General features: G+C 34.6%; 3 protein-coding genes across 3 annotated transcripts in view; 2 read left to right on the top strand and 1 right to left on the bottom strand.

Annotated features, from left to right (window-relative positions):
- Positions 1 to 4,269, top strand: part of LOC123308382 — a 91,134-nt gene extending 86,865 nt beyond the window's left edge. The window contains exons 5-11 of the mRNA XM_044891004.1: positions 54 to 187; positions 244 to 409; positions 466 to 821; positions 876 to 1,115; positions 1,339 to 3,139; positions 3,218 to 3,706; positions 3,809 to 4,269. Of these exons, the coding sequence (XP_044746939.1) occupies positions 54 to 187; positions 244 to 409; positions 466 to 821; positions 876 to 1,115; positions 1,339 to 3,139; positions 3,218 to 3,706; positions 3,809 to 4,074 (3,452 nt within the window). The 3' untranslated portion in view covers positions 4,075 to 4,269. The remainder of the gene's footprint in view (positions 1 to 53; positions 188 to 243; positions 410 to 465; positions 822 to 875; positions 1,116 to 1,338; positions 3,140 to 3,217; positions 3,707 to 3,808) is intronic.
- Positions 4,270 to 6,045: 1,776 nt separating this feature from the next.
- LOC123307922 lies at positions 6,046 to 20,265 on the bottom strand. Its single transcript, XM_044890421.1, has 6 exons — positions 20,136 to 20,265; positions 19,840 to 20,051; positions 16,467 to 16,721; positions 8,009 to 8,211; positions 7,399 to 7,765; positions 6,046 to 6,636 (listed from the first exon to the last, which is right to left on the bottom strand). Exons 3-6 carry the CDS (start codon positions 16,712 to 16,714, stop codon positions 6,342 to 6,344), a joined length of 1,113 nt encoding a protein of 370 aa, XP_044746356.1. The 5' UTR covers positions 16,715 to 16,721; positions 19,840 to 20,051; positions 20,136 to 20,265; the 3' UTR covers positions 6,046 to 6,341.
- LOC123307921 (carbohydrate sulfotransferase 11-like) lies at positions 8,571 to 14,156 on the top strand. The gene is made up of 5 exons (XM_044890419.1): positions 8,571 to 9,038; positions 9,314 to 9,576; positions 11,221 to 11,464; positions 11,522 to 11,850; positions 13,990 to 14,156. The coding sequence occupies exons 1-5, from the start codon at positions 8,874 to 8,876 to the stop codon at positions 14,105 to 14,107; spliced, it is 1,119 nt and encodes a 372-aa protein (XP_044746354.1). The 5' UTR covers positions 8,571 to 8,873; the 3' UTR covers positions 14,108 to 14,156.
- Positions 20,266 to 25,379: the final 5,114 nt, after the last annotated feature.

The raw sequence follows: 25,379 nt of genomic DNA, 5'->3' as shown, positions 1-25,379 counted from the left end.
CTTATAACAAAACTCGCTCCGAAGACTTCATTCTCAACCCTTTCACCTTGTAGGTCTTGAGACAGCAGTATGTGCGGTGTCGAAGGCAAAATTCTTAACCACCAGAGGCTGGATGGATTTGAGAAATCCCATCAACAGCGACGTCCCGTTTCGTTTGTACAGAGATGAGGGAAAAAGCTTTCTCCAGGTAATTGTTTATCACATTCACATTACGTTAGGCCATACCTAATTCCGATTTTTCAGTGGGACGGAGAGGCAGACCTAAGACTGAGGCTATCAGGCCGTATGATATTAGTCTATTTCAAATGCAGAGAAGTGGCGGACGTACAAAATTCAACCACGAAAATTTCTTCGCCATCCGTAGCATTTCGAGTTGTTGGCACACCCATGAATAATCTGAATCCTTACAGTGAGTTTTTTCTGGATGGCGTATAGATTTTCTTACCACTTGAATGTTTTTTGTAGATATAAGCGAGGTATCTTTCATGTCCAATGCTCAAACCTTATCTGAAGACAATGGAAGCTTGACGGTTCCAGAATACGTGGCGATAGGAATCTGTTCGGTTCTCCTAGGTTTAATATACGTTGCATCAGTTTTCCTCTATCTACATATCCGTAAGAGAAACAGACTGAGAACTAGCAACAAATCGAAGGAAAATCAAAACCAAGATCCTCATTCCCTAGCAGAAGAGGGAATCATTAAAAACAACCCTCTGTTAGGTTTATCCGCACATTTCCAACCCCCCGACAGTGAAGAAGGGACTAGAAGTGATGAGGATGGCAATTCCGACATCTTACGCCAAGAAGAAAGAATCATCCATGTGAGTAAGGAAGTTAACATTCAAACCCTGAAACTTATTTTTACTGGTTTTCAGCAACAGTTAACATCGGTCGTAATACATCCTCAACAAACATTCTCGAAGACGAGAACAAATCAGCATGATTACACCCTTCAAGAAAACTCTAATATTGAGCGTTTGCCAGAGGAGAATGTTTCGATTATTGAAACATTGGAAGGGAGAGAAGATAGATCTGATGATCTTAGAACCCCTAATGGAACCATTAGGAAAAAGCTCTACTTCAATCCGGCCTATTTTGAGCCTCATCTTCTTGTGGTGAGATTCTAATGAATACCTATTAATTATTATTTATTCATTATAGGTACACTATTCTCAACAATTGATAGAAATCAGGTTCAAATTTGTTTAGGAAAAACTGTGAAATTTTAAGTTGTTTTTATAATATTGGAATTCTTAAGCGGGGTTCTAAGGGGACCAACCCAGCACTAGTTTCATCGAGACTTTCTTTTGCCTTCATTTAATCCTTCGAACATTCCAGGCTCCACCACCAGCAGCCTTGGAGTTTCTTCAGAAGATCAGAGAGGTTATTTCGATAGCCAAGCAGAAGATGGAAGCCAAACGATTCGTGCCATCTTTGTTAGGAATACCAGAAGAAGACTATGGTTTGAGCGTTCATTCCTACGATTTCAATCCTCCCAGTAGGAAGGGTAGCATAATAAGTCTGAAGAGAGAGAACAGCAGAAGGAAATCTTGCTCCGGGTGTCCGGGATGTCAATCTAATGGTTCCCGCCCAAAATTCCCAGAGCTTCCTGTCGTGACCCCCTGCAGTAACTGCTTGGTAGTGACGCAAGATGCCAAGCAGAGGAATATAAGGAAATGGTTGGAAGACATACCAGTGATCAAGAATTCAGAGGCAGCTTCCGAGAATGGATCAACAGCCTCCATTAAGAGTCCCAAACGAATACGGACACCTTCTAATGTCCACCCTACCTTACCACCTGCAAGGCCAATAACAAGATCCGTTAGCAAGAAAGAAACGAGAAGAGTCAACGTGAGAGAAAAGCAATCACCCACTAGATCCCTCTCGCCGGATTTTGGTAGTTCGAAAAGACCCATGTCCCCGCATTTATCATCAGATAAAGCTTCGGAAAGCGATTGTTCGGGGTCAGAAACCTATAATAAAACGATTAGGTCGAGAAGACGCCAGAGTAGCAAAATAAAGAAGCCCAAAATGCCACCACCTCTACCTCCGGGTGGTCTGAAGCCATCTGGTGGTAGCGTGGAGAACATCTACGATACCGTCGCAAATGAAAATGGGAATTCAGTTGCCGGAGGAAAATTCGGGATTGCTAGGGATTCGAAGATTCCAACTATCACGAAGAAGAATATGAAGGCGGTCATTGAAGAATTTGCTGTCTCCAATGGTATCAATAAGAGGTTAGGTAATTTCTCCATGGATTATGAGGCTGATAGCTTAGAGAGGCCGCAAAAAAGGGAAACCACGCCAACCGAATACACCGATGCGTCTTCTTCCCAGCCAAGTCCAAGCTTGAGCTCAGCTTTACCCATGGACGAAGAAATGACCATGAGAAACGCCGTGTTCAATAAGAAGACGGGAAATAGAACAATATCTAAGTTGCCGACAGGGAACAGTACCAGCGCCTCAGACACTGAGAATGAGTACGAACTAATAGTCTTAAAAAAGGGGAATAATTTGTACAAACTCCCAGAAATACTCCAGAAGAACAAAGGTTATAGTTTGGTGAGCGAAGTCTACGTCAATAACGGATATAATTACAATAGTTCCCCTTCTTCCCCGAGTGATTCCAACAGTCCAACCATGGATAAACGCGAATTGAAAGTTTGTTATGGCTTGGAGAATCAACCAGGGAAATTGATGATAGAGGTGGAAGACTGTCTGGACAATTACATCCCAGTTAACGATTCCGATAGTTTCGAACCGGATACGCTGGACAGGAAACCTTCCAAGAAATACGACAGACCTACGGAGACTTACGTGGATTCTCTAGAACGTCCGCAACAAATTCTTCTGAGGACCACGGGAAGTTTCAGGAAGGACAATACGATAAATCAGACTCTGAACACTTTCAATCGGAATTTCGGCAGTTTGAGGGAGATCTACGAGGCGAAAACAAGGGGAAAGACTGCGGAGAATATGTTCAGGATCATGTCGGAGGAAGAAAAATTGCTCACTTTGGAAGAGAGACACAGCAGAAGACAGAGGCAGACTGTACAGCCCGATGTTATTCCTCCTCCTCCACATGACAACACACCTTTATACGATTATCCGAAACCTCCTAGAAAGATACTCATCGCTGGTAAGTTTTCTGTACAGTTTTTGACTCATTCTGTGATCTACTTGCCCAATGAAAATTACTTATTCCAATGAATTTCAGATAGCCTGACAAACAAGCCGCCTCTACCGCCAAAAAACGGGAAAAACAGGAGTGCCAATTCTAAAACATCCAACAAGAAGCCGAGCTCAGTTGGTATTCCTGACAGAACTGTGGATTTGATCCAGTTGAAATCCAAAAAGTGTGAAATAAACAACAACAAGCCATCGTTTCCTGATTACGATCTCCACAGGGAACCCTTTATTCTGAATCCCAAACAGGAAGTTGAGCGAACCAACCTTGATTCCATGAGGGACAATGATAAATGGACGGAGGATGAACTCAACGCCAAAAACAAAAATTTGGACAAAATGGCCAATACCGAGGAGATGATGACGAACTCTCAAAAATCGTCGAATGTTAAGAGAGCTTGGCAGAGGTACGTAGATTCTGCAGGAAGGGGAAAAACTGAAGATTCCGGATATTTGAGCACAGATTCCAATGAGTCGAGGGCTGCGTCAGCTTCCAGCAGAACCAGCCAAAATGATAGAGGTATATACATATTTTGTATTTTTATACTCTCTGAATATCTTTAACTGGTTTATTCGCAACCCAATATCGAAAAATGTTTTCTGATTCGCAATTTTGTTTCAGGAAGTGAAACAGATGAGAGTCTTGGAGACGGCCATAGCGAATCAGGGGGCGAGAGCATAGAAACTCATTCCGTGTTTTTCGGCCGCTTCAGAAAAGCCGATTACTTAACTATTTCCATGGACAGTGGCGTAGACACCGATCAGAAATCTAGAGACACCAGTTTCGCAGTTGTGGATGATGTAGCTCTACAGAGCAGCGATTCAGAGCATGCCAGTTACGCCACTGTAGTTCCTTTAGAGAGTACAAGTACGAATTCGTCTAATTAGTAAAATTTCGAGAATAATATATATGTTATGAATAGAGAGTGCAATATTTTATAACTTTTATCTAGTTTCTAGTGCAATATTTTTTATATTTTTATTTATAGATAGAATATTTTGTAAGTAGACGAGGTCTTACGTTGATTGGCATCCAAAGTGGACAAACTTCAATATTTTAATTTTGGTATACTGAAATGTTTAGAATTTTACACCACAAAAACTGTCTTTTCAATATCGTTGGTGAAGAAACGTCGCATGAAGTAATGAGTAAGATCAAGGGCAATAAATATTCACTGAAGAAAGCATCAATAATTTGGATATCTGTTGGGATTTTATACACTCGCTACATCTGAAAAAAAAGAATTATTTTGGTTTTTTCCACGATTGGTCCATGAAGTAAGACTCTCCTTTTCTTGTGATAAATTCCTTGGCCGGAAGTGCAATATTAGATTTTAAGTTAGGTAATAATGAAAAACCCAGTCGTATGGATTTCGAATCGTTTGAATATTTTCGAAAATCACGTGAATTTTTGGAATTCAACGTGTTAATATTATTCGCATCCTCTGGAAATGTTCCCAAAAAGCATGCCCAAAATAAATATCTCTGATGGCGCAAATTACTACCTCACTTTTCAATTAAAAATGAATAATATTCTGGTAAATTGACTAGGATCAGTTACAACTGTCATTAATTTTTCAAAGATCTTGATAAAAAGCAATATTTCAGAATGTGGCGGCTTGTCAGGGAAGGCAATAGGACTTTATCAATATAGTTCACTTTCAGTTTATCAACTCTGTCATACTAAGCCTATTAATTACTTAACTTATTCTCCTTTTCTTCATAATATATTCCTAAAAATTTAAAACCTGCTTCTCGATCAATGTTCAAAGAACATGTAAAAATCAGAGATGATAATATCTCGTAATAAATATACGCAGCTTAAAGCAAACACTCTTATAGCTTCGCTATATCGATCTGTACTTACAGGTACGTATCATTGTAAACAAATTAAAGGTGGTTCAAAAACTAAAGAAAAATCTGCGGGCCTATATAATGAACATTGACGAGTCGTCACTGATTTTATATCAATGTGTGAACATTTCCAGTGGCTCGTGCAATTGTGCAAACTGTCGTAGTAACTGAATATGTACGGCTATACTGCCAAATACTTTTTAAGCGATTCTGTAGAATCCGAATCAATGTGCAATATTCACTACTCAGACTAAAGAAACTATATTTATTTCATGTAGGAAAAATATTATTCGAATAGGTATTTTAGTTAGTGAACATTATATTTTTATGTGATTTTTGTGCAATCTTTTTTAGTTTTTCGATATATCTTTTTTTGTATATTTCCACTGATATTTATTATGCAACATTTTACTTGTATATCTAATTAAGGAATATTTGTGCAATATTTTAATGATTGTAAATATCTTCATGAAACACACCTATCGAAGCTTAGCTCAATTATTTTAGATTAGGACGAAATCGAATAATTTTCGAAAATTTGTTATATTTTTCCTTTTCGCCGTTGATTTGTTCTACGTAAGAAATGAGCTTTGTTGAATGTATATTTCGTGTTAAATCCTACCTTAAGATAATTATCCTTGAAAAGGCTTCAGTCACATTTTTGTGATTTACTCGCTGTAAATAAGTTTGTATTTCAGAATGCGCGTTGTTTGTGTTGGAAATGTTCGGAATTATCACCTTCTTGATTAACTTTCAATCGGATCGTAGTTGAAACTCTGGCTCCTGAGCCATCACTTTGACTATTACAATAAAAAAATTTCTACCCGAATATTTACATCACTACACCGCAACGCGAGGCTTCAAGGTACCTGCGTGTCTGATATTTATGGGGTAGATGCGTAAATGGAAAGGGGGACTAAGGTGGGGGCTTTTTTGGAAAGATGTAAATAGGTTCGAGCGATTTGAATATTATTTGTTGTCCGCAAATATAGTAATATATTATAATGTTATTCAGATCAAAGATTTATTATCATCGTATGTTACAATAATAATAAGTATAATAAAAAATGACCAGATTGAAAATACACGAATTTTACAATCGAAAAGAAAATATTTCGAATGATGGGAATGATGTTCTTCAAAATTAAAACTTTATGAATCAAAGTTATCAAACAAACATGATTTCGAAATTTCATCTTATTAAATGTTATGTCTTGTATGCCATTTTATTCTGAATTTCGATAATTTGTATTTATAATTTCTTGATTTCCTTTGAAATAAATTATAAATTGAAATTCAAACTATTCTTTTCCATTTTTAGTTCTAAGATATGCGACGTATGCTGAATCGGTATCATGCTCAATATTAATTAGATCGTTTCGAATGTTAGGATAGTCTCCATAACGTTCACCACTATTTTTGGAAAAATCTATCAAGAAACCAAATTCTTTGTCGAGACAATCATTGAGATCTCTCTCCTTCTCCCTCACATCCCAGTTTTCGAAAACGCGGGATTTGTATTCGCTAGGAAGGAGAACCACAGGCTTCATAGTTTGATGAAGGTGATGAAAAAAAGCTAACGAGCTGTCCACATCTCTGAAAAATGAAACAATACCGCTTATGTATTTAATTGTAATGTAAATCACAGATTGATTTTTTCAGTGAGCTTCAAATCGAAATAAATCTACAGGGTGTAGTTGAAGGTGAGGCTTTTTTTCAACAGAAGGTAGAACTGGTCAAAATGAAGCCTTTGAAAACATCCTGTATATAAACATAAAAAAGTCAAGTTTGAAACAAATACTGGAATCCAAGCTTGACAAGTTCAGTTTGTCGGTTCATTTTTCAATCAGAAATTCAATGATTAAGTTGATAACTACAAATATAACGAACATACATTCCAGTACATTCCTACAATTCACTATTAATATAGGAAAATGAATTTCTTGAAGACATGCTAATATATTCTTGGACCCCTGACGAGAAAAAACTTATTATTACATATGAAAAAATGTCGTGAACCTCCCAACTTTTGAGATACATTAAGTAAGAAAAAAGCACTCTAGGAAAAATTTGGCATAACATTCTAAGGCAAATAAACACCACATTATGTAATTATATGTAGCTCAAAATTAAGTATGTTCACGAAATTCTTTGAAGCTTATTCTTGAAGTCACTCTAGAATACTAATATTATTACAATTAACATTCTGATCCTCTGATAAATCTCTTGATCCGTACATAAATACATTTCTAAAATGTTATGAATGAAGATAAATTCATTCTTATTGTCAGTTTGGATATTCTTGCTGAGAACTTTCAAAACATCACTAAAGGAGATGGAAGAGGAAATTTTACTTACTTTGTATAAACACATATTTCTGAGATATTAGAGGGTCCATCCGAGGAGGTAACTTCAACAATTGTACCATTAAAAACGTATGAATCATCGTTCAAAGTATAGAATCTTTGTAGCTCATCCGTCACTGATGCATGAGGTGTTAAGGATGCACTAAATAATGCAAGTGGTAACTGATTTTCTGCCTGTAACTGCAGAACTAGATCGACTTTGAAACTGCAGATTAGACGAGTGTGAAAGTTTATGATATCAGGATTTCCTGTTGGAGATATTCTGAGAGATTTGTTGGAGATATCAGTATTTTTTATTATTATTGGTTGTATTTCGTCCACATATTCTTGGCCATGTTCATCCCAGTAGCTCAGAAAACCTGCAACAAGAAAAGAATAAAACCTTGTATTAGAAGAATAAAAATTGGTAGTTTATCGAGTGCTCTATTGAAATGAATTTTAACAACATTAGTAGAGCAATTCCGAATTATATTGTGATTTTGACAGGAAAATAGATAATGGTATTTGACTTTCTATCAGTAGGATAGAGTTAGAATTGCATTCGAAATTTCGCAGAAAAAAATTAATAATAGAGTAGCTAAAGTGCTACTCTATTTTCTTACCATCCACTTGGATAGAATGATCTTTGACGAAATTAGGTCGATCAAATGTAACAACCAGAAAAGCTTTTTTCTCAAGTGTATCGATGTAAATTAGCGGATTATTGATGTCTCCACCTGTGTCTTTGATGGGATGCATCGAGGAAACGTATGTTAGTTCATCTTCGGAACTCCAATGTAATAAAAATTCAAAGTTCTTGAAGCACCTGAAAAAGTTGAAGAAGATCTTATCTTTCCTAGATTTCGATATTCAACTCTCTTTCATATTTATAATAATCGATTGAGTAGCTAGTTAATATTCTAATAAATATCCAATATATCCAAGGAATAGGATGGTAGTATCAGTGGAAATTCCAATATTTAAAAGTAATACTTTTCGGTGTCGTTTTCCACAGTGAAAAAATATATCTAGCTTTTTAGCTGTTCATATTGTAGAGATAACAACAATTTATGTATAAATTTCTCTTTATTCGTGGTAATCAAAGATGATAATTCCTCCAAAGCATTCCTCATTCCTCAGTAAGTGAATGAAAAACTAAGTTCATCAGGATATGAAGGGAGGATGTTACAACGCTGCATCAGTCAAGTTGGGGAAAACATAACACCCGGCAACGTCTCTTTCATCGATTATTTTCCATCCAACTTAACCACGCTTTCCACATTATAAGGGTGAAATTTCCCTCTGCAGTGCGGGAAAACAGCTATAGTGAAAATTCGAAGCGTGGCAATGATTTGAATACGAATTATAACAATATACAACAATAAATAATGATGCAGTGAATTGTCTGAATCAATTAATGGTTTTGAAATGTGAGATATGGGAGGCTTGCTAGTATCCATGGGGTGAAAAAGTGGACCTTCATGACCAATGGGCCACAGGAGACGTAAAAGAAAATGGCCTGGTCCTTGGAAAGCTGTGAAAAGATGTGTTCTGTTTTTTACTACAATCTGCGTGATTCCATTACTATTGGTGCTTCTGGTTACAACGGACCAGTACTTGAGGCCTTTGAAGCACTCGTTCACAAGACAAGAAGTAAGTTATGAAATGATTTTATATTCAAGCCATTAAAATGAAGCGATGAAAAAAACATGAACATGAAAAAAAAAAAACGGAATTTTGTATTCGATAAGTTTCCCTTTCAATCGTTCAAGACGTTTCGCAGACTGGTCATCATCAGGAACCTTTGATTGTTCCTCCTCGTATAGGGAAGTGGTTGTTACTAATAACTTGAAAGTGATGCCTTTTTATTCTTGATAATATGTATATTTAAAAGTTTTCCAGTAGTATAAATGTATTGATATTTTCAGAATGGAATTGTAGACAAGGTTTTCTATATGAGACCGAGAAAAGATAGGATTAATCAAACGGCAGTTCTAGCAAGATTGAAAAGCCGACAAAAACATTTGTACGAAACGTGCAGGGCGCTAGGCTTGGACAAAATTGGTAATGATAGTTTACATAGACCGAACGCATGGGAATTTCTTGTGAATGACGAACACCATTTGGTATGGTGTAATGTTTTTAAAGCTGCCAGTACGTCTTGGATGTATAATTTCAATCTTCTGGCTGGGTGAGTTCCCATATTTGTTTATCTTATTACAGCAAATGATTACACTAAATACAGAGTGAGTAAAAAAATTATCTTCGGTAGGTATTCACTATTTCATAAAAAATGCTCAAGCTGGTTAAATTTCATTTTGAAATACGTAACTTTTCAGTTATATTTTAGGCTTTTACCATGCACCCTAGAAGAGGTGAAAGAAATTTGAATTTTTGAATGGCAACCCTAATTTTTTGTGTCAAATGAATAAGGACCTCTGGTTGATCGGGATGATTTGGTTATTCATGAAATTTCGCCAACCTCTTTTTTATTAAAGGGATGAAAAATGAAATGGCTAAACTTACAGAGTTTCAATTCTTATGTATTTTTAAGTTCTTGATGAGTTATCGATAACTTGGGAACATGCCTTTTCGAATTAATCATCTTAAATAAAAATCCCAATTACAAAAACAAATGTAATTGATACGAAAAAGCTCTTTTTCAAAAATACTTCCCTTCAGAAGGGTGCATGAAGGGTGCAATTATTCATGAAAAGTTGCGAAATTTAATATAGAAATCGACCTGTTAAAGCAAAACAATAGATGGGGTAGATATAATTAGTTAAAAGTAACACATATTATGTGTTACTTTCAACTCACTCTTTACATGGTGAGTCTTTGACTCGTACAAATATTTTAACAGTAGATTCTTGAGGTCAAAAGAAACACTTCTTTTCTTTACCATTTTGTTCCGAATCAGCTCGGTTTGAAAGATACAGTCTGTTGAAAAACCATAAAAAATGTTATTTTTAGATCTATCTCATAAACGGTTTTATCGAATGAAATAAATTTCGGGATAGAGTTTTTCATTTATTTCATGAATCTTTTTCGAACACAAGATATCACTCAAGTCTTTCTCATTATGACCATTATGTACCAAAAATTAAAATAACCTTGAAGTTGGACGCTATCTAATGAATATTTGGAAGTTTTGTAAAATAAAAGTATTTTTCATATTAGTAATTTGATGATCAAAAATAAAAAATATCTATGAAATTCGAAAAATGGGTAGGTACTCTGACCGGATACAACTCTTTTTAAAAGATCCACAGATGTGTACTGTCGGGGATTTAGCTAGTTATTCTGAAGGTAATTTTCTTTTTCCAAGAGAAGCACAGCATATTATGAAAACTTAAAATGGCTATATCTTTTCATCAGGGCCGAATCGGAAAAAAGTGTTTCTTTTGACCTCAAGAATCTATAAATATTTGTACGAGTCAAAGACTGACTCTGTATGGTATTCACCGAGACTTTTGAGAAGTTATCATAGTTTTGCGCTGAAAATTTGCATGTTGATATTTTCGACAATGAACTTTTTCACTGAAATATTTTCAGACCTTTGCAACTTCCGGTTATTCCGAAAACAGCCTACTTTTATCTTATTTCAAATGACACACCCACACACACTCAATTGAATAGTTTCAAGTACAATATCATTTGTAAAAAGAATATTATTCTAGTAAAAAACGAAAAGCTACTAATATGTACTACTCATACGCAGGTGTTTCGATGAAGTCGGTCGAAAGTGACATTGTCAGCGTTTCCACACACAATACTCCCTTTGTAATGAAAAATTCCAGACAGATACTATTCATTACTTTGCCTCACATTGCAGATACAGTGCGAAGTTCTTGAAAAAAACGAAGGCTGTACCGTTAAGTTTGGCGCGAAAGAAATATCCAAGGCCCTCTCCGCAAGCCCTCATGGATGCGATGGAAAACTCCCTCTCATTTCTGATCGTCAGACACCCTTTGGAAAGGTTACTATCGGCCTACAGGGATAAACTGCAATACTCCCTGCCACACACTTACCATCGACAACTGGGCAACAAAATCATCATAAAGTACAGGAAGAAAGAGGTAACGAAACGATTTTTCCCGAACGAACTCCCTTAAACATCATCGTTCTTCTCGCAGCAGTCGAAAACTACGCCAAATTACAGATGGCCGACTTTTCCAGAATTCGTTGATTTTCTTTTGGATTGCGTGAAGAAAAACAGGCCGCTGGACATGCATTGGACGCCGATAACGGAATTTTGCACGCCCTGTCTGTTCAAGTTCGACGTGATAGCGCACACGGAAACGCTGCAAGAGGACCAGCAGTACATTATTGAAAAGGCCCACCTGGACAATCTCATAGAGCCACAGTGGAAAAATGCAGGTCACGGCCCCACGTCGAGGCAGGTCAAAAAATATTACACCAAGCTAACCAAAACGCAAATTTTGAAGTTGTATCACTTGTACAGGTGAGTTAAATGAATCAGAAAAAAATAGATCAATATCTACTGAACTACCTACCAACCAACTCTAAGTCTAAGACATCATAATTTTTAAGACGACAAGTAGAACTCGTGAAGATAAATCCTTTCACCAACAACATCACCTATACAAAACATTCGATATGACGAAATTTAAAAAAATCACCGATACAATAGTCATGAATTATAGTCATATAGTGGCATTATGTACTATAAATTATAGTACATAATGCCACAGGGATCCTATTTCGTTTGCTTGAGTCTAGTGGTAGTCCAGTAGTCTCGTGAATATTTTGACAATAGAGAAGTACAAGGCTTGCTTTTTATGTACTGAGTAGTGATGCCCACAAAAGTTTGGTCTCATTTTAGAGAAGAGAGCCACTTTTCTTGTAATAAATCTCAAGATTTCATCCATCTCGGCGCAACCGTTCGGTCTTGACGAATTCTCCAGTGAAATTTGCAATTAAAAAAAAATGCCATTTCCTACATGAAAATGTAAACGAAGAAAGATAGGCTTTGGGAAATCTTCGCAATAGATTCAGCGTGTTCGAAAACCTATATATTCATACCAAACTTCCGAATATCTGACACTGTTTAGGAGAAAATAATTGTTTTTGTTTTACCACTTTTCATTTTCGAGTTGACTTCGAAGAGCTCTCTGGAGTGAAATTCTCTATTGAATCATCAACTGTTCGGTTTTCTAGAATCTTCAAAACAAACTCTATGCACTCCATATCCTAAGACAGTAATAGAACATCCTGATTTTTAGATAGAGTAGCAAATAGGTCATTTCAGGGGGGTCTAACCCCTTGCTCATTTTTGACCCAAAAAATCGAGATTTTCGAAATAGAGTTTTTGTACTAGGGTGAAAGCCCAGGCAACGCTGATTATAGAACCGGAAACCCCAATAGGATCAGATGAATAAAACAGGAGATATCGCAGATTGAAAATTGCAATTTTTGAAAAATGACATTTCCAGGATGAAAATCTAAACGAAGGGAGATGGGCTCTCGAAATTGCTCGTAATAGATCCAGCGTGTTCGAAAACCTATATTTTCATACCAAAATTTCAAATATCTGGCACAGTTTAGGAGAAAACATTCTTTTTTGTTTTTCAACTTTTCATTTTCGAGTTGACTTCGAAGAGCTCTCTGGAGTGCAATTCTCTATTGAATCATCAACTGTTCGGTTTTCTAGAATCTTCAAAACAAACTCTATGCACTCCATATCCTAAGACAGTAATAGACCATCCTGATTTTCAGACAGAGTAGCAAATAGGTCATTTTAGGGGGGTCTAACCCCTTGCTCATTTTTGACCAAAAAAATCGAGATTTTCGAAATAAAGTTTTTGTGCTAGGGTGAAAGCCTAGGCAACGCTGATTATAGAACCGGAAATCCCAATAGGATCAGATGAATATAACAGGAGATATCGCAGATTGAAAATTGCAATTTTTGAAAAATGAGATTTCCAGGATGAAAATCTAAACGAAGGGAGATCGGCTCTCGAAATTGCTCGTAATAGATCCAGCGTGTTCGAAAACCTATATTTTCATACCAAAATTTCAAATATCTGGCACAGTTTAGGAGAAAAAAATTTTGTTTTGTTTTTCCACTTTTCATTTTCGAGTTGACTTTGAAGAGCTCTCTGGAGTGCAATTCTCTATTGAATCATCAACTGTTCGGTTTTCCAGAATCTTCAAAACAAATTCTATGCACTCCATATCCTAAGAGAGTAATGGAACATCCTGATTTTCAGCAGAGCAAATAGGTCATTTTAGGGGGGTCTAACCCCTTGCTCATTTTTGACCCTAAAAATCGAGACTTTTGAAATCGAGATTTTGGTCTACGGTGGAAGCCTAGGAAACGCTGATTATATAACCGGAAATCCCAATTCGATCAGACGAATGTAAGGAATATAAGGAGATATCGATATATACCGAAAGTATATATTATTAGATACATGATATCAATTTTTCCTTCTTATATCTCCGAACAACTATGGCCTATTTCATTGAATCAATTATTTACCGTTGAGTTTAAGGACAGGTTTTCCGCAAAAATGAGGACCTTAACATTTATTATACATTCCAGTATTGTTTTTAAACATTGCGTATTTTTCATTTTCAGGTACGATTTCCAGTTGTTCAATTATTCATTAAAAGGTTACTTGGAATTAGGTCTTCCAGATGATGAATTCAAAGCAAGTGAAAATAAAGGGATTGAAATATCCTCAAACGATATTTGAGTGGAATCGTCCAATGAGGAAAACTGAGGAAATTGAATAAAAAATTGAATTGAAATGAATTTAAAAAAATTCACTACATAGTGTGAAGAGTTCAAAAAGTAGGATTGTGAAATCAAGAAGGGATTTCCTTGATAACAAAAATAGTTTATGCTCTAATGTCTCGAATTCCACTCAATAAATAAGGTAAAGGTAAAATGAGTCTAGTCAAATTCAAGCTTCCTCAGGGTCCTTCATGGAAAAAATATTGACGAAAGATTGGAGTTAACAAATTTAGATTCAGTTAGAATCCAGCACTTGGTGCTTAATTTTCGTAGATCATTTAAAATTTAAGCGCTTAGTATACGTTGTGCCTTGGAAATATATGTTTGTTACTATAATAATTTTCTATAAAACATCCTTATGATAGATTCATATTTATAAAACTGATTTGAAATTTTGAAGTGTGCTTCACTAAGTTAAAAGTGAAATAGAAATAACATTAAATTAATCTCTATATTTGAGTATTAAACCATCAATACCTATACTCAACGGCACAATAGGACATTTCTGGATTGACCTCACAAAAAGCTGGAATACGTAATGATACATGATACCTAATAGGGAGTTTTCTATCATACCGCACTTTCACATCATCCCTGAAGGATAAATTATGTTAACCAAACGACATTTTCTCAAAAAATTCGTAAGGATTTGTAAAAAACCACTCGAAATTACAAGAAAATCAACTTAACCAATACTTACGCCAGACAAAATGGCGGTTCTGTCAAAATCAGCTGATCCGAAATGCCCTATTGAGCCAAGTAAATTCTACTGTTCGAAGCTCATTTATGTCGTGAAAATAATATGTTATTTCTAATATGAATAATAGAGTTTTATTATATCGAATGGAAAAAATTTCAAAAGTTGTTAAATGGATTGTAACTTGACTCTTATTTACTCAGGCACAACGTATTTAAATGACTGAATATAGCCTTCGTAGGTTATGAGCCTCATCTCGAAAATAGGCTTAGGTTAAGTACACATTGAAAGGATATAATGATTGTTTCAAGATTTACATATTATGAAAAAAATGGTATCGTTTGAAATCAGAATATCCTAGAATGTGTGCATTTAACATTAGATGAGAAAGAGGATTTAATGTTGAAATATTTCAATGATTGTGATATCTAGTTCAAGATTTTTAAATAAGCTCAAGCAATATTGATATCAAAGTTTGGAATTTCGATTTTATACTTACTTTCCAGTTTCAAGAATAATAAAAAACATTTATTTTTTATTGTTCTTATCGTTCGAAGATATATTGAATAAAGTTGTTGAAATGAGGATTTGTCAAATTTATTTTCCAAAATATGCAAATAATATCCTGAACAGAGGGTCATCTAGGAAACACAGTTTCAGTTCCAAGACAATACCGATTAATTGTTATTAAATCAATTACAAATTTCTTTCCCAATTTGAAAAAATGATTCAATGTGAATAAAGTGTTTATGGTTTAATGTGAAGAAATTAAAATGAAAAGAAATATTTTTCGTATACTTCAGCGAAAAATGAATTTTTACTATTTTTGAAGGTAGGTAAGTATATTTCGTCCACAAACACTTTTCGTTCGTAAACTCTTTTCGTCCGCTGTTGTCACTTTAATACGTCATTTTCGTGAATGCACATTATTTTTTTGTTCTTCACACAAATAACTATTTTTCTAATAAAAGTAGGATCATACCAGAAATAAAGTGATATATCTGGAAATTTTTGTTTACTCCGACTACAATTCTTTCAGTATCAAACTACCAAACATAAGATAGTCTTAGGTCGAAATTAACATTAATTTTTATCAATTCAAGTAGAACAATATAGATAATGAAGAATATATTTGAATAACTACACCTTAAAGCAAGAACATGAAAACTGAAATTGAAATTTATAATGGTTATAGAAGCATTTTATAAAACATTTTCGTGGAATGCAATTTAAAATTTCGGAACGATCACTCTAGTGATAAACAATAACAAAAAATTCTCAAGTAGGCTTTGAAATTTAGTTGATATTCTTTGTAAATGTAGTGTTTAGCGTATCTAATTTTCGACATTAAAAGAGAGATTACCACGAAAATCTGAAAGGTTTATTTGCAGTATTAACAAATGTGGAAAAAATCCAGAATATGTAACAATGAAAGCTTAGCATAGTCTACTTGACGAAGGAACGTTATCAATTGATAATTTTCCATTATTATTATTTTGAAATTTTCACACATTTAACTATCATATTAATATATAAGTTTCTTCCCCTACAATATTAGGACTGACAAAAAATATTGGTTATCAAATAGAGGGAGAGATGAACTAATTAAATAAAGACTCACTTATTGGTTGAACATTCTACTCGATACCATACAGCGTATTTATTTTGGTATAATTTTAATAGTGGAGGTAAAAGTTTCACACCCAATGATCCAGCAGCTCTTTCATTCAAAACTTCTTCTATACTATTGGAAAGAAACTTAATAGTCTCTTCAACTTTGTCGATCTCATTTCGAACCTTTCGAATGTTTTGCCCCAAAAAATCCACGATGGGGTTCTCAATTATTACGAGATCATCTGATATATCCATTGCGATTCTGAAATAAAACATCTTCATTCATTTTCTCAGTCAATACCTATCTAAATAACGGAAATGAAATAATAAATTCTGAGAGTAGTTAATTCAGCTACTGCTATGTATATGTACACTCAGTTTGACAGCAGGTCATGGTCGAAGAAATTGACTTAATAATGTAAAATGGGAAATTAGATACTCATCAATAATATACTCTAGGTGAGTTAGGTTCATCATACTATTGGATTAAAACATGGAGGAACGGAGGAAGATAATTTCACCTCTCAAACAATGGCTTTTCACATTAAGCGGCTTGATTTATGGGGAAAATTTGAAATTGGTTAAAATTTCACTAGTGATTTTGTTACATACAGTCTATATCTGGAGCTCCTTGAATGCTCATAGCTATCTTGATGATGCTATCGTCTCAGGGACAATTTTAGGTAGGCAAGTATTATGAATGAAAATTCATGTGTAGGTACATCACATACAGTATTTTCTATATATCAGTTCGTTGTGAAGTCTGGTAAAAAAAGGTTTGCACCTTTTTATTTTTCCTTTTTTTTTCCATTTTTTTTTCTTTTCTTTTTGTTTTTTCCCTTTTTTCGCCTTTTTGTAGATTCATTCCCGGCAACGGGATACAGCAATGAATGGTAAAAAAATATATTGCCATATAGACTCATTTCCCGAATAATAACTTCATCATTTAAATTTTATATTTTAATGAACATAACTAACAGGATTGTTAGATCTCTGTTATTCTAAAATCCTCTAGAAAAATACTGAAATTTTCATTTTTTCCTTGAAACTGCTATTAAAATGAGAAGAATATAGAATGTAACTAAAATTCTCCATCACAATTTTTGAAATTATTGGTATCCCTATTTTTATGGCGTCAATCTCTCTGCAACTGCATTTTCCCCTATAATTTTCAAAACAGATAATGGATAATGGGTAAATTGGTGTTTGACTTCACACATATGATACCAATTTCGACAGAATTGTCAAGGTTAGTAATCAAATATCAGCAGGATATCCCTGGAAATACGATGTTCAGAATCCATGTAGGTAAAGAAGATGAAAATTCGGAGACTTTTCTGATTTCAGTTATTCAGTTTCAACCAAGTTAACAATTCTCCGTATGTCCGTATTATACAAGGTGAGTCTTCGACCAGTACAAATATTTTAACAGTAGATTCTTGGAGTCAAAAGAAACACCCTTTTCCCTCACCATTTTTTCCGGATCGGCTCGGTTTGAAAGATACAGGCTGTTGGAAAACCATAAAAATAAAATTTTTAGTTCTATCTTACAATCGTACCATAAAAATACCAAATACTCCACTCTTGAAACTAAGTTGGACGCTATCAAATGAATATTTGAACGTTTTGTAAAATAGAAGTATTCTTCATATTTTTTCGTATAATGCGCCGTTAACGAGTTATTCAGTGTTCAAAAATAAAAATATCTGAAATTCGAAAAATTGGGTACTTTGACCGAATGCAACTCTAGTTATTCTGAAGGTTATTTTGTGTTTTTAGGGGTGGCACAGCTTGTTATGAAAACTTAAAATGGCCATATTTTTTTATCAGGGCCGAATCGGAAAATGGTATAGGAAAAAAATGTTTCTTTCGACCTCAGGAATCTACTGTTCAAATATTTGTACGAGTCAAAGACTCACCCTGTATTGTCTCCTTCAAGATCTCGGTGAAATTGTGACCACAACGAGTTTTTCGCGCTTGGAAGCTACACTAGGTGTTTGTTTATGTTCTTCTCTACCTGATACATAATGCTTTTCAGGAACTGCAAATGCATCTGCCAAAACTTGTCGTACTCTAGAAGTTATAGTGGCTATAGTTAAATTGATGTGGTATATCATGATGGCAAGACAAATCCGGAAACTGATCTCTGGTTTAGAGTATGAACTCAATTCCGCATTTGCTCCGATTATATCTTATACATGGATCGAAAAATTTTATACTATTTGGTTCATCACTTCCATCCTTACTTATACGGTGGTGCTGTTGGACAAAATGTTGGCAGAATATAGTATATTCGAAGCCAATTACATTATCTGCTTGATCATTCCCAATATCAAGGACAACTTAGAATTATTTTTTTGCATGGATATATTGAACTTCATAAAGAAAAATCTCTCTGCAGTAAACCGTAAAGTAAGATTCTTACAAAAATCCTCCATAATGAATTATGTGAAGTATGCGCGAATGCATAATGCCATAGAAATGGAAAAATTCGAGGCTGAAATCGATTTCGTTGTTCGAGAATTGAAGAAAACTGCCATATCCCACCAGCATTACATTTTTCTTTTGGAAGACACAAATGGTATTTTTTCGGTTCCACTAGCATTGACAATGGTGACCAAACTTGTGGAGATGATAAATATCGCATATTTCGTGGTTATTCTTCTATTATTTCCGGAGTTCAAACTTTCCAGTTGGTTCAGCATCCTCAGAAGAATAATATGGTGCACATTCTTATTTCTGTTTTGCGTTATGGCATTGAATATCTGGGATAATATGGCACATGAGGTAAGTAGAAGACGAGACGAATAAAAACTTCGAAAGAATTCGCGGTTATAAGAAACCAAATTATCTTATCTTCACTCATTTTGGACTAGTGAACGAAGCGTTTTTACTTCATGAAGAGATCATTTAATTTCTCGATATTTATTATGGAGAGTTGAATTAACTTCAACAAATTAATACATATGATATCGATTGAAATTTATTCTGGGAGGATTCTGCATTTCCTGAAACTATGACATTGATATCTATCTATACCTGTAACCTGAAACCGGTTCTGTCCTCAAATAGAAGACAACCACAAGTTATTCGCTGCGTATCTTGTGTTGCCTGACGTAATAAATACATAGCTGTTTACGTTTCCTTCTAAACATTAAACAACCTTCATAACATAAATGAGAAAATCATCGGGAATAACATGTTCAGACTGGAGAAATGAGTAAATTTCAAGTTTCAGGTTATTCCTCGTAAAAAAACTCAACAATGTTTTTCAACTTCTTAAAGGCTAAGAAACTTCGATAAGCTAGAAACAAAATGGATATATGAAATGTTTTCGGTACTGAATCTAAACTGAATTATGAACAATGTTTTGAACTCACCACTGTTAATCAAAAAGCACATGAACATGAAATTCTCAACACAAACAGAACGAAAACAAGTAATAAGTCATAACCTAAAAATTCTATTTGAAATTGTTTCCCACGAGAATGTAAACCGTTGAACCGCCCGACAGGGTCGTAATCAGCCCAACTTGATAGTACTGATAAATGCTCATAAAGAAGTATGCTCACAAGCACAAGAGTGTTGAAAACTGAAAAATAGCACATAATAGAAATAGTACATAGTACGTGGCAATAATCATGTCTAATCGTATACAAAGGAAGATGGAACTTACGTTATAGACGTATATATAGGCTCTTGTTCAAAATGAAATTCTTGTAGTTGAAGAGAATCAGTTATTTCTAATATGTTAAAACCACCGGAGTGAAGTTTTAAGTAGGTAATATACAGGGTTGGGAATAAGTCTGGAATAAAATAAATATTTCTTGAACCAATAACTCAAAAAAAAACACGAAATCAGTCAATTGATCTTAAAGTCAATTGATGTTTAATTACCCTCATTTTCTGGCAATAGAATTGAGTGTTTTGTTCGACTCCCAACCAACCGTTTTTCAAATAGAAACATATAAGTACCATGTGTGGGCTTGTTGGAAAGCTCTTAGAAAATGGAATCAAAATTCTATTGAATAAATATAAAATTTATAGTTTTTCAACTTGAAAGTAAAACACGAAAACATGTTAATTGAATTCCATTGTACCCAATTATTTTTTTAAATATATAATTGAATAGCCATCAAGATCTCCAGAATTAACGCCATTAAATTACTACTTAGGAGAAGGTCTATCAAAATGAAAAACAAATTTTATTGCCAGAAAATGTGGGTACTCGTGATCAAAAATCATTTTCATTTTGAGTTATTTGTTGAAGGAATATTAATTTTATTCCAGACTCATACCCAACCCTGTATAGGGCAATTGTGTGAATTTTCGCACTTATAATCTAGGCAAATGGAGTTCATATCAGAATTAAAATGCTTGGGGTGACAATTCTTTTTTATAACTCAATCAGAATGTTATTAAATGTGGACAATTTTCTCTAAATATTGATGATTAAATTAATCATCACTTATATTATTCAGGCTTAGAAGAACACCCGGTACATATCTAATCAATTATTCATCTATTCCAATTTATTTCACACCTCATTTATCATTTCATCATTAGAAGTAATCTACATTTGAAATGGGTAGAATTACCCTTACGTTTCCTGATGATGGTTCGGAACTGGCGTGAAATTGATCGAAACATTTTTTCCAAATCCTCACAATGGTTTTATTCGATGAATGGAATATATTTCAAGAAAACCGACAAATTCATTATAATCCAAATTGTTTTATTCGTTTCGTTGCATGTTCTCTATATATGGAGTTTTTTCAATATGGAGGTATATCTTGATAATGAAGGCACGATCAACTCTTTAGGTGAGAATATTTCTAGGAATTTACAGCAAGTGTAGTGGTGTATTTCTTTGAACTCATTATCAGAAATTATTATCTTAACCCTGTCTTACCATTCACATCCTCTGTATTTCATTATTTTTTGGCAACTGGAATATTTTCTGATGGTTTGGTGGCAAAGCAAAACAATAACAGAAATAAAATGTTTCCTACTGAATACAAATAAAATATATTTTAGGTGTTCTTAGGTCGACTTCCTGCTATTCAAGGTTCTTGGAACTCTATACCAATATTTGTAAATTGTGTTGGTTCTTCACAAATTCTGGAAGAATCTCTTCTCTTCTCCAGCTTCTCAGCTTTAATGATGAGCACGTGATGATGAACGGATTCGCATCGACTCAGAAAATGACCAGAACATTTCAAGGACTTCTGCTTGCCCTTGCTATCGCATTATCTTCTGAATTCATGAGTCCTACGTCCTCGCAAAAAAACTTCTATATGTACACATGGACGTTCACCTTATCCAAGGACGTTGTAGAATTCCATTTTCTGGAATCCATATTGGAAAACCTTCACCGAAATACGACTCTAGTCAATGCAGAATTCTTGAGATTGGCTGGTGCATTCGAATCGTCGAAGCTCATCACGAATTCAATGGCTTGGCAAAAATATTTGAGAATTTCGGAAATACGACAGTTGAGTTTGAAATTTTTTCGAATTTGCCAACTGAATCAAAGCGTCGGTAAAGACCTTACATATCCGCTTGTGTTGACTTTCATTGTGAAAATTGTGCAGATAATCAACTGTGCCTATTCGCTGATTATAATTCTACTCAAGAACGATGGGCATGAATCTGAAAGACCTATTTTATGGATGCTTTTCATATTGGTAAATAGCATTCTTTTGATAAAAATATGGAACTCTGCACAAGAAGAAGTAAGTTGGATAATAATGTGAATATTGCGCTTATTATTTAGGCTCGAGAATATCTATCTACGCGTTTCGTGAACCAACTAGTGCGGTAAAACTTTTCCTTTGAATAACATTCAAGCAATTTACAGTACGAGTTGGTTAATTGAAATAAATTCAGTAAATCGAAGACTCTTCTGAAAATGCTGGACAGGTCGATTAGTATATTTTTTTATTATATACGCTCTTTGTGATTCAACAAAATGTTATACAGCGTGTCCCAAACTCGAGAGATAACGTCATCGGTCATTAATTATTGATAATTATTTTAAAGGACAATCCTAATTCTCTTATCCTCATTCTTTAATGATATATACCTACAGAATGTTTTCTACATTCCGCAATCTGAAACTATCATAACATTTTTGGAAATTAAGTCATAGCAGGTAATGTTGTCTTAGCAATATCCTGATCTTCCTTACGAGGATTAAATTATAGAAATGTCACAAAATTTGAAGGAAATGAAAATAACTCCATCAAACTCCCCTTTCTCAATTAACTCAACACTTTAAAATGAGGAATTTTCAACGGAACAAGCTAAACTGCAAAAAATCAATCAAAATACATAATCTTTCAGAAGTCCCCACCATGCACCATTCTCTTCTGCTAATTTTGAAACTCAATCATTTTACTTCGAAAATCCTTTAATATTCAAGGTTAAAATACAAAATTTTTTGCTCACTGGCGGAGAGGGTTTATGAAACCAGGTTCGGCCATCCAAACGATGATTTTCCAGAGTTTCAGATGTACGAAGACCGCTACAGGACCCTAATGCAGGGAAATCATGCCCCATAGACAAACTTATTCGATTGAATCTTAAAGATTAATAAAAAAATTCGCAAATTGAATTGTCGCGGCTGGAATAGAAATTGTCAATTGGACTTGAAATAAAAAATATCTATAAATATGTTAGATCTACCGGCTAAATAGTTTTTCTCTATTCGTCCATGTAAATATATGAACATACCACTTAATTCTTATAATTGGTTCTGTTCCTATTATGTTTAATCGATAATAACCACTTGTTATAATATTTTAGTTGATTGCTTATAATGAACTAATACAGTAATCCTACCAGTCTTGTATATAACATCTTTTCAAATGATTGAGACTAATACGGTTCTGTCTTTACCACGATGGTTTTTTTGGCTGCAAGCTATAAATGGAAATTTCTTCTGCACAAATGAGAGAATCAAATATTGGATAATGTGTCTTATGCTGATTGGTGTCTTATTCAATATTTCGATATCTGTTGGATGGATAATTTTTGTGGTTCACTCAGGTCCTAGACTGTTTTCGAACAAAAATAGCACTGATTTGTACGACAGTTTTTTGGTGGACGAAATGCGCATTAAGGTATTGACAGTCTGTCGATCCCTTGAGTTGATAGTGGTTATAGTTCGAATTATCTGGAATATTGCACATTCTTATGAAGTTGGACAAATCCTTGAAAAACTAATGATGGAGAATCCATTCATTCGAAGGTACCAGCTGAATCCTAATACAAGAAGTGGAGGTCATTTTTTAGTTTTCGTACTCCTCTATATAATCATATGCGTGAACTTGTTCAATATTCCTTGGAGAAGTTCAATTCCTCATTTTTGTGATACTTGCTGCTGGACGTCATGCGCTATCAGGGACTCAATAGAAATTTGTTTAATACGGACTCTGCTGAAGAGGACAGAAGATACCTTCCTCACTTTGAACAATCAGTTGATAAGAATTCTCGAAGATATTGAGAGAGACTCATCTGACCAAGAAGGAAACGATTTAATTTGGGACAATTCAGGTCAAGATTTGAGAATAGCGAACGTTTGCTATGTACATTTTCGATTAGTGTCGTTGATAAAAGATCTTCAAGCCATAGAAACATTCAATGTGGCCCTAAGACTGATTATAAATATAATAGAAGTTGTAAACGTTATGTATACTTTCGTTGTAGCTGTTTTAGAGAGGAGAGGAATATTGTTACATTTTTACTGGGTCATCTACCAATTTTATCAAGACTGTTATATTATTTATATGTGGGTTTCTCTCGCAACAAAGGTAAGTTTTTGTTTCTGACGTCGAAATGAATCAGTATTTTGCGAAAATTGTTAATCTTTGATTCGAAGTTCTTTTCGTCTATGAGGCATGTTTCCTCTTTCTTCAAGTTTGCTTTTTTTGTATGGATACCAGACAATTTCTGGTCATTTTCATTTCTGTCAGTCAACTTTCTAGTTAATTAAAAAAAAATGAAATTGCGCTTCAGGTGCCATCCTTAGGAGGCTGTATCTAAACAGAGGCTATTCGGAAAAAAAATGCACTATTTTTGATGAGGATTAGGAAGCACCCCTTGAATTTTTTCACTACTATACAGGGTGGGCGAAATTCGTTGTCTACTGAGGGGATCTCGAGAACTATAGCAGCTAGAAGGAAACGGATGACACATTCTCGAGATCTTTTTTCATGAATAATCCAAATATAAAATCAGAATCGGCCTATCATTATCAGATTTCGAGTTATAAACAGAAATTGAGATTTTGACGATTCCAAAAAATTCTCATAACTTTTTTGTCTTTGCAGTTACAGATCTGAAACTCAAACCTTCTTAGGCACTTTCATACGTAGAATCTAATGACAAAAGATTTTTTTCCAATTAAAAAAAAAACATATTCAATAAATGTTTGCATTTAAAAAAATGAAAGTTCACCTATTGATTCGAAATGAAAAAATATTTTGAGCTCATCAGTGGAGTCTACGTAAAAAAGTGCCTGTAGAAGGTTCAAGTTTCAGATTTGTAACTTCAAAGACAAAAAAGTTATGAGAAATTTTCGAAATTGTCAAACTCAAAAACGAAGTATCGTAGGAGGCTGCGGTTTTCACCATTCTTTTTTTCTCCGAAAATGAGCTCGGAAATGTGTCATCCGTTTTCTTCTAGCTGCTATAGTTCTCGAGAACAACTGAGTAGACAACGAATTTTGCCCACCCTGGACATTTACTCCCTGCTTATGAGGCATCAATAATAGGAACGAATTTCAGTCAGCCAGTGAAGCTGTTGAAGTTTTCCGTAGAGTGAATAGTGAATTATCGCAAAGGTCATCTAGAAATTGGTAAAACTAGCAACAAAATAACTCATCCATAAATAATTGAACGTATCAACAATTCGATTT

Source organism: Coccinella septempunctata, chromosome 2 (assembly GCF_907165205.1).
Source record: "Coccinella septempunctata chromosome 2, icCocSept1.1, whole genome shotgun sequence".
Taxonomy (NCBI): domain Eukaryota; kingdom Metazoa; phylum Arthropoda; class Insecta; order Coleoptera; family Coccinellidae; genus Coccinella; species Coccinella septempunctata.
The sequence above is the reverse complement of the archived record's forward strand: the minus strand, read 5'-3'. Positions and strand labels throughout refer to the sequence as shown.

Bases quoted from the DNA above. Each gene is read 5' to 3' on its own strand.
- LOC123307921 (XM_044890419.1), top strand. From the start codon at position 8,874: ATGGGCCACAGGAGACGTAAAAGAAAATGGCCTGGTCCTTGGAAAGCT. The intron at 9,039-9,313 runs GTAAGTTATGAA...TGATATTTTCAG, and splicing joins ACTCGTTCACAAGACAAGAA to AATGGAATTGTAGACAAGGT. The intron at 9,577-11,220 runs GTGAGTTCCCAT...CTCACATTGCAG, and splicing joins AATTTCAATCTTCTGGCTGG to ATACAGTGCGAAGTTCTTGA.
- LOC123307922 (XM_044890421.1), bottom strand. From the start codon at position 16,714: ATGGATATATCAGATGATCTCGTAATAATTGAGAACCCCATCGTGGAT. The intron at 8,212-16,466 runs GTGAGTCTTTAT...CAACTTTTTCAG, and splicing joins GTAGAATGTTCAACCAATAA to GTGCTTCAAGAACTTTGAAT. The intron at 7,766-8,008 runs GTAAGAAAATAG...TTCTTGTTGCAG, and splicing joins TCATTCTATCCAAGTGGATG to GTTTTCTGAGCTACTGGGAT.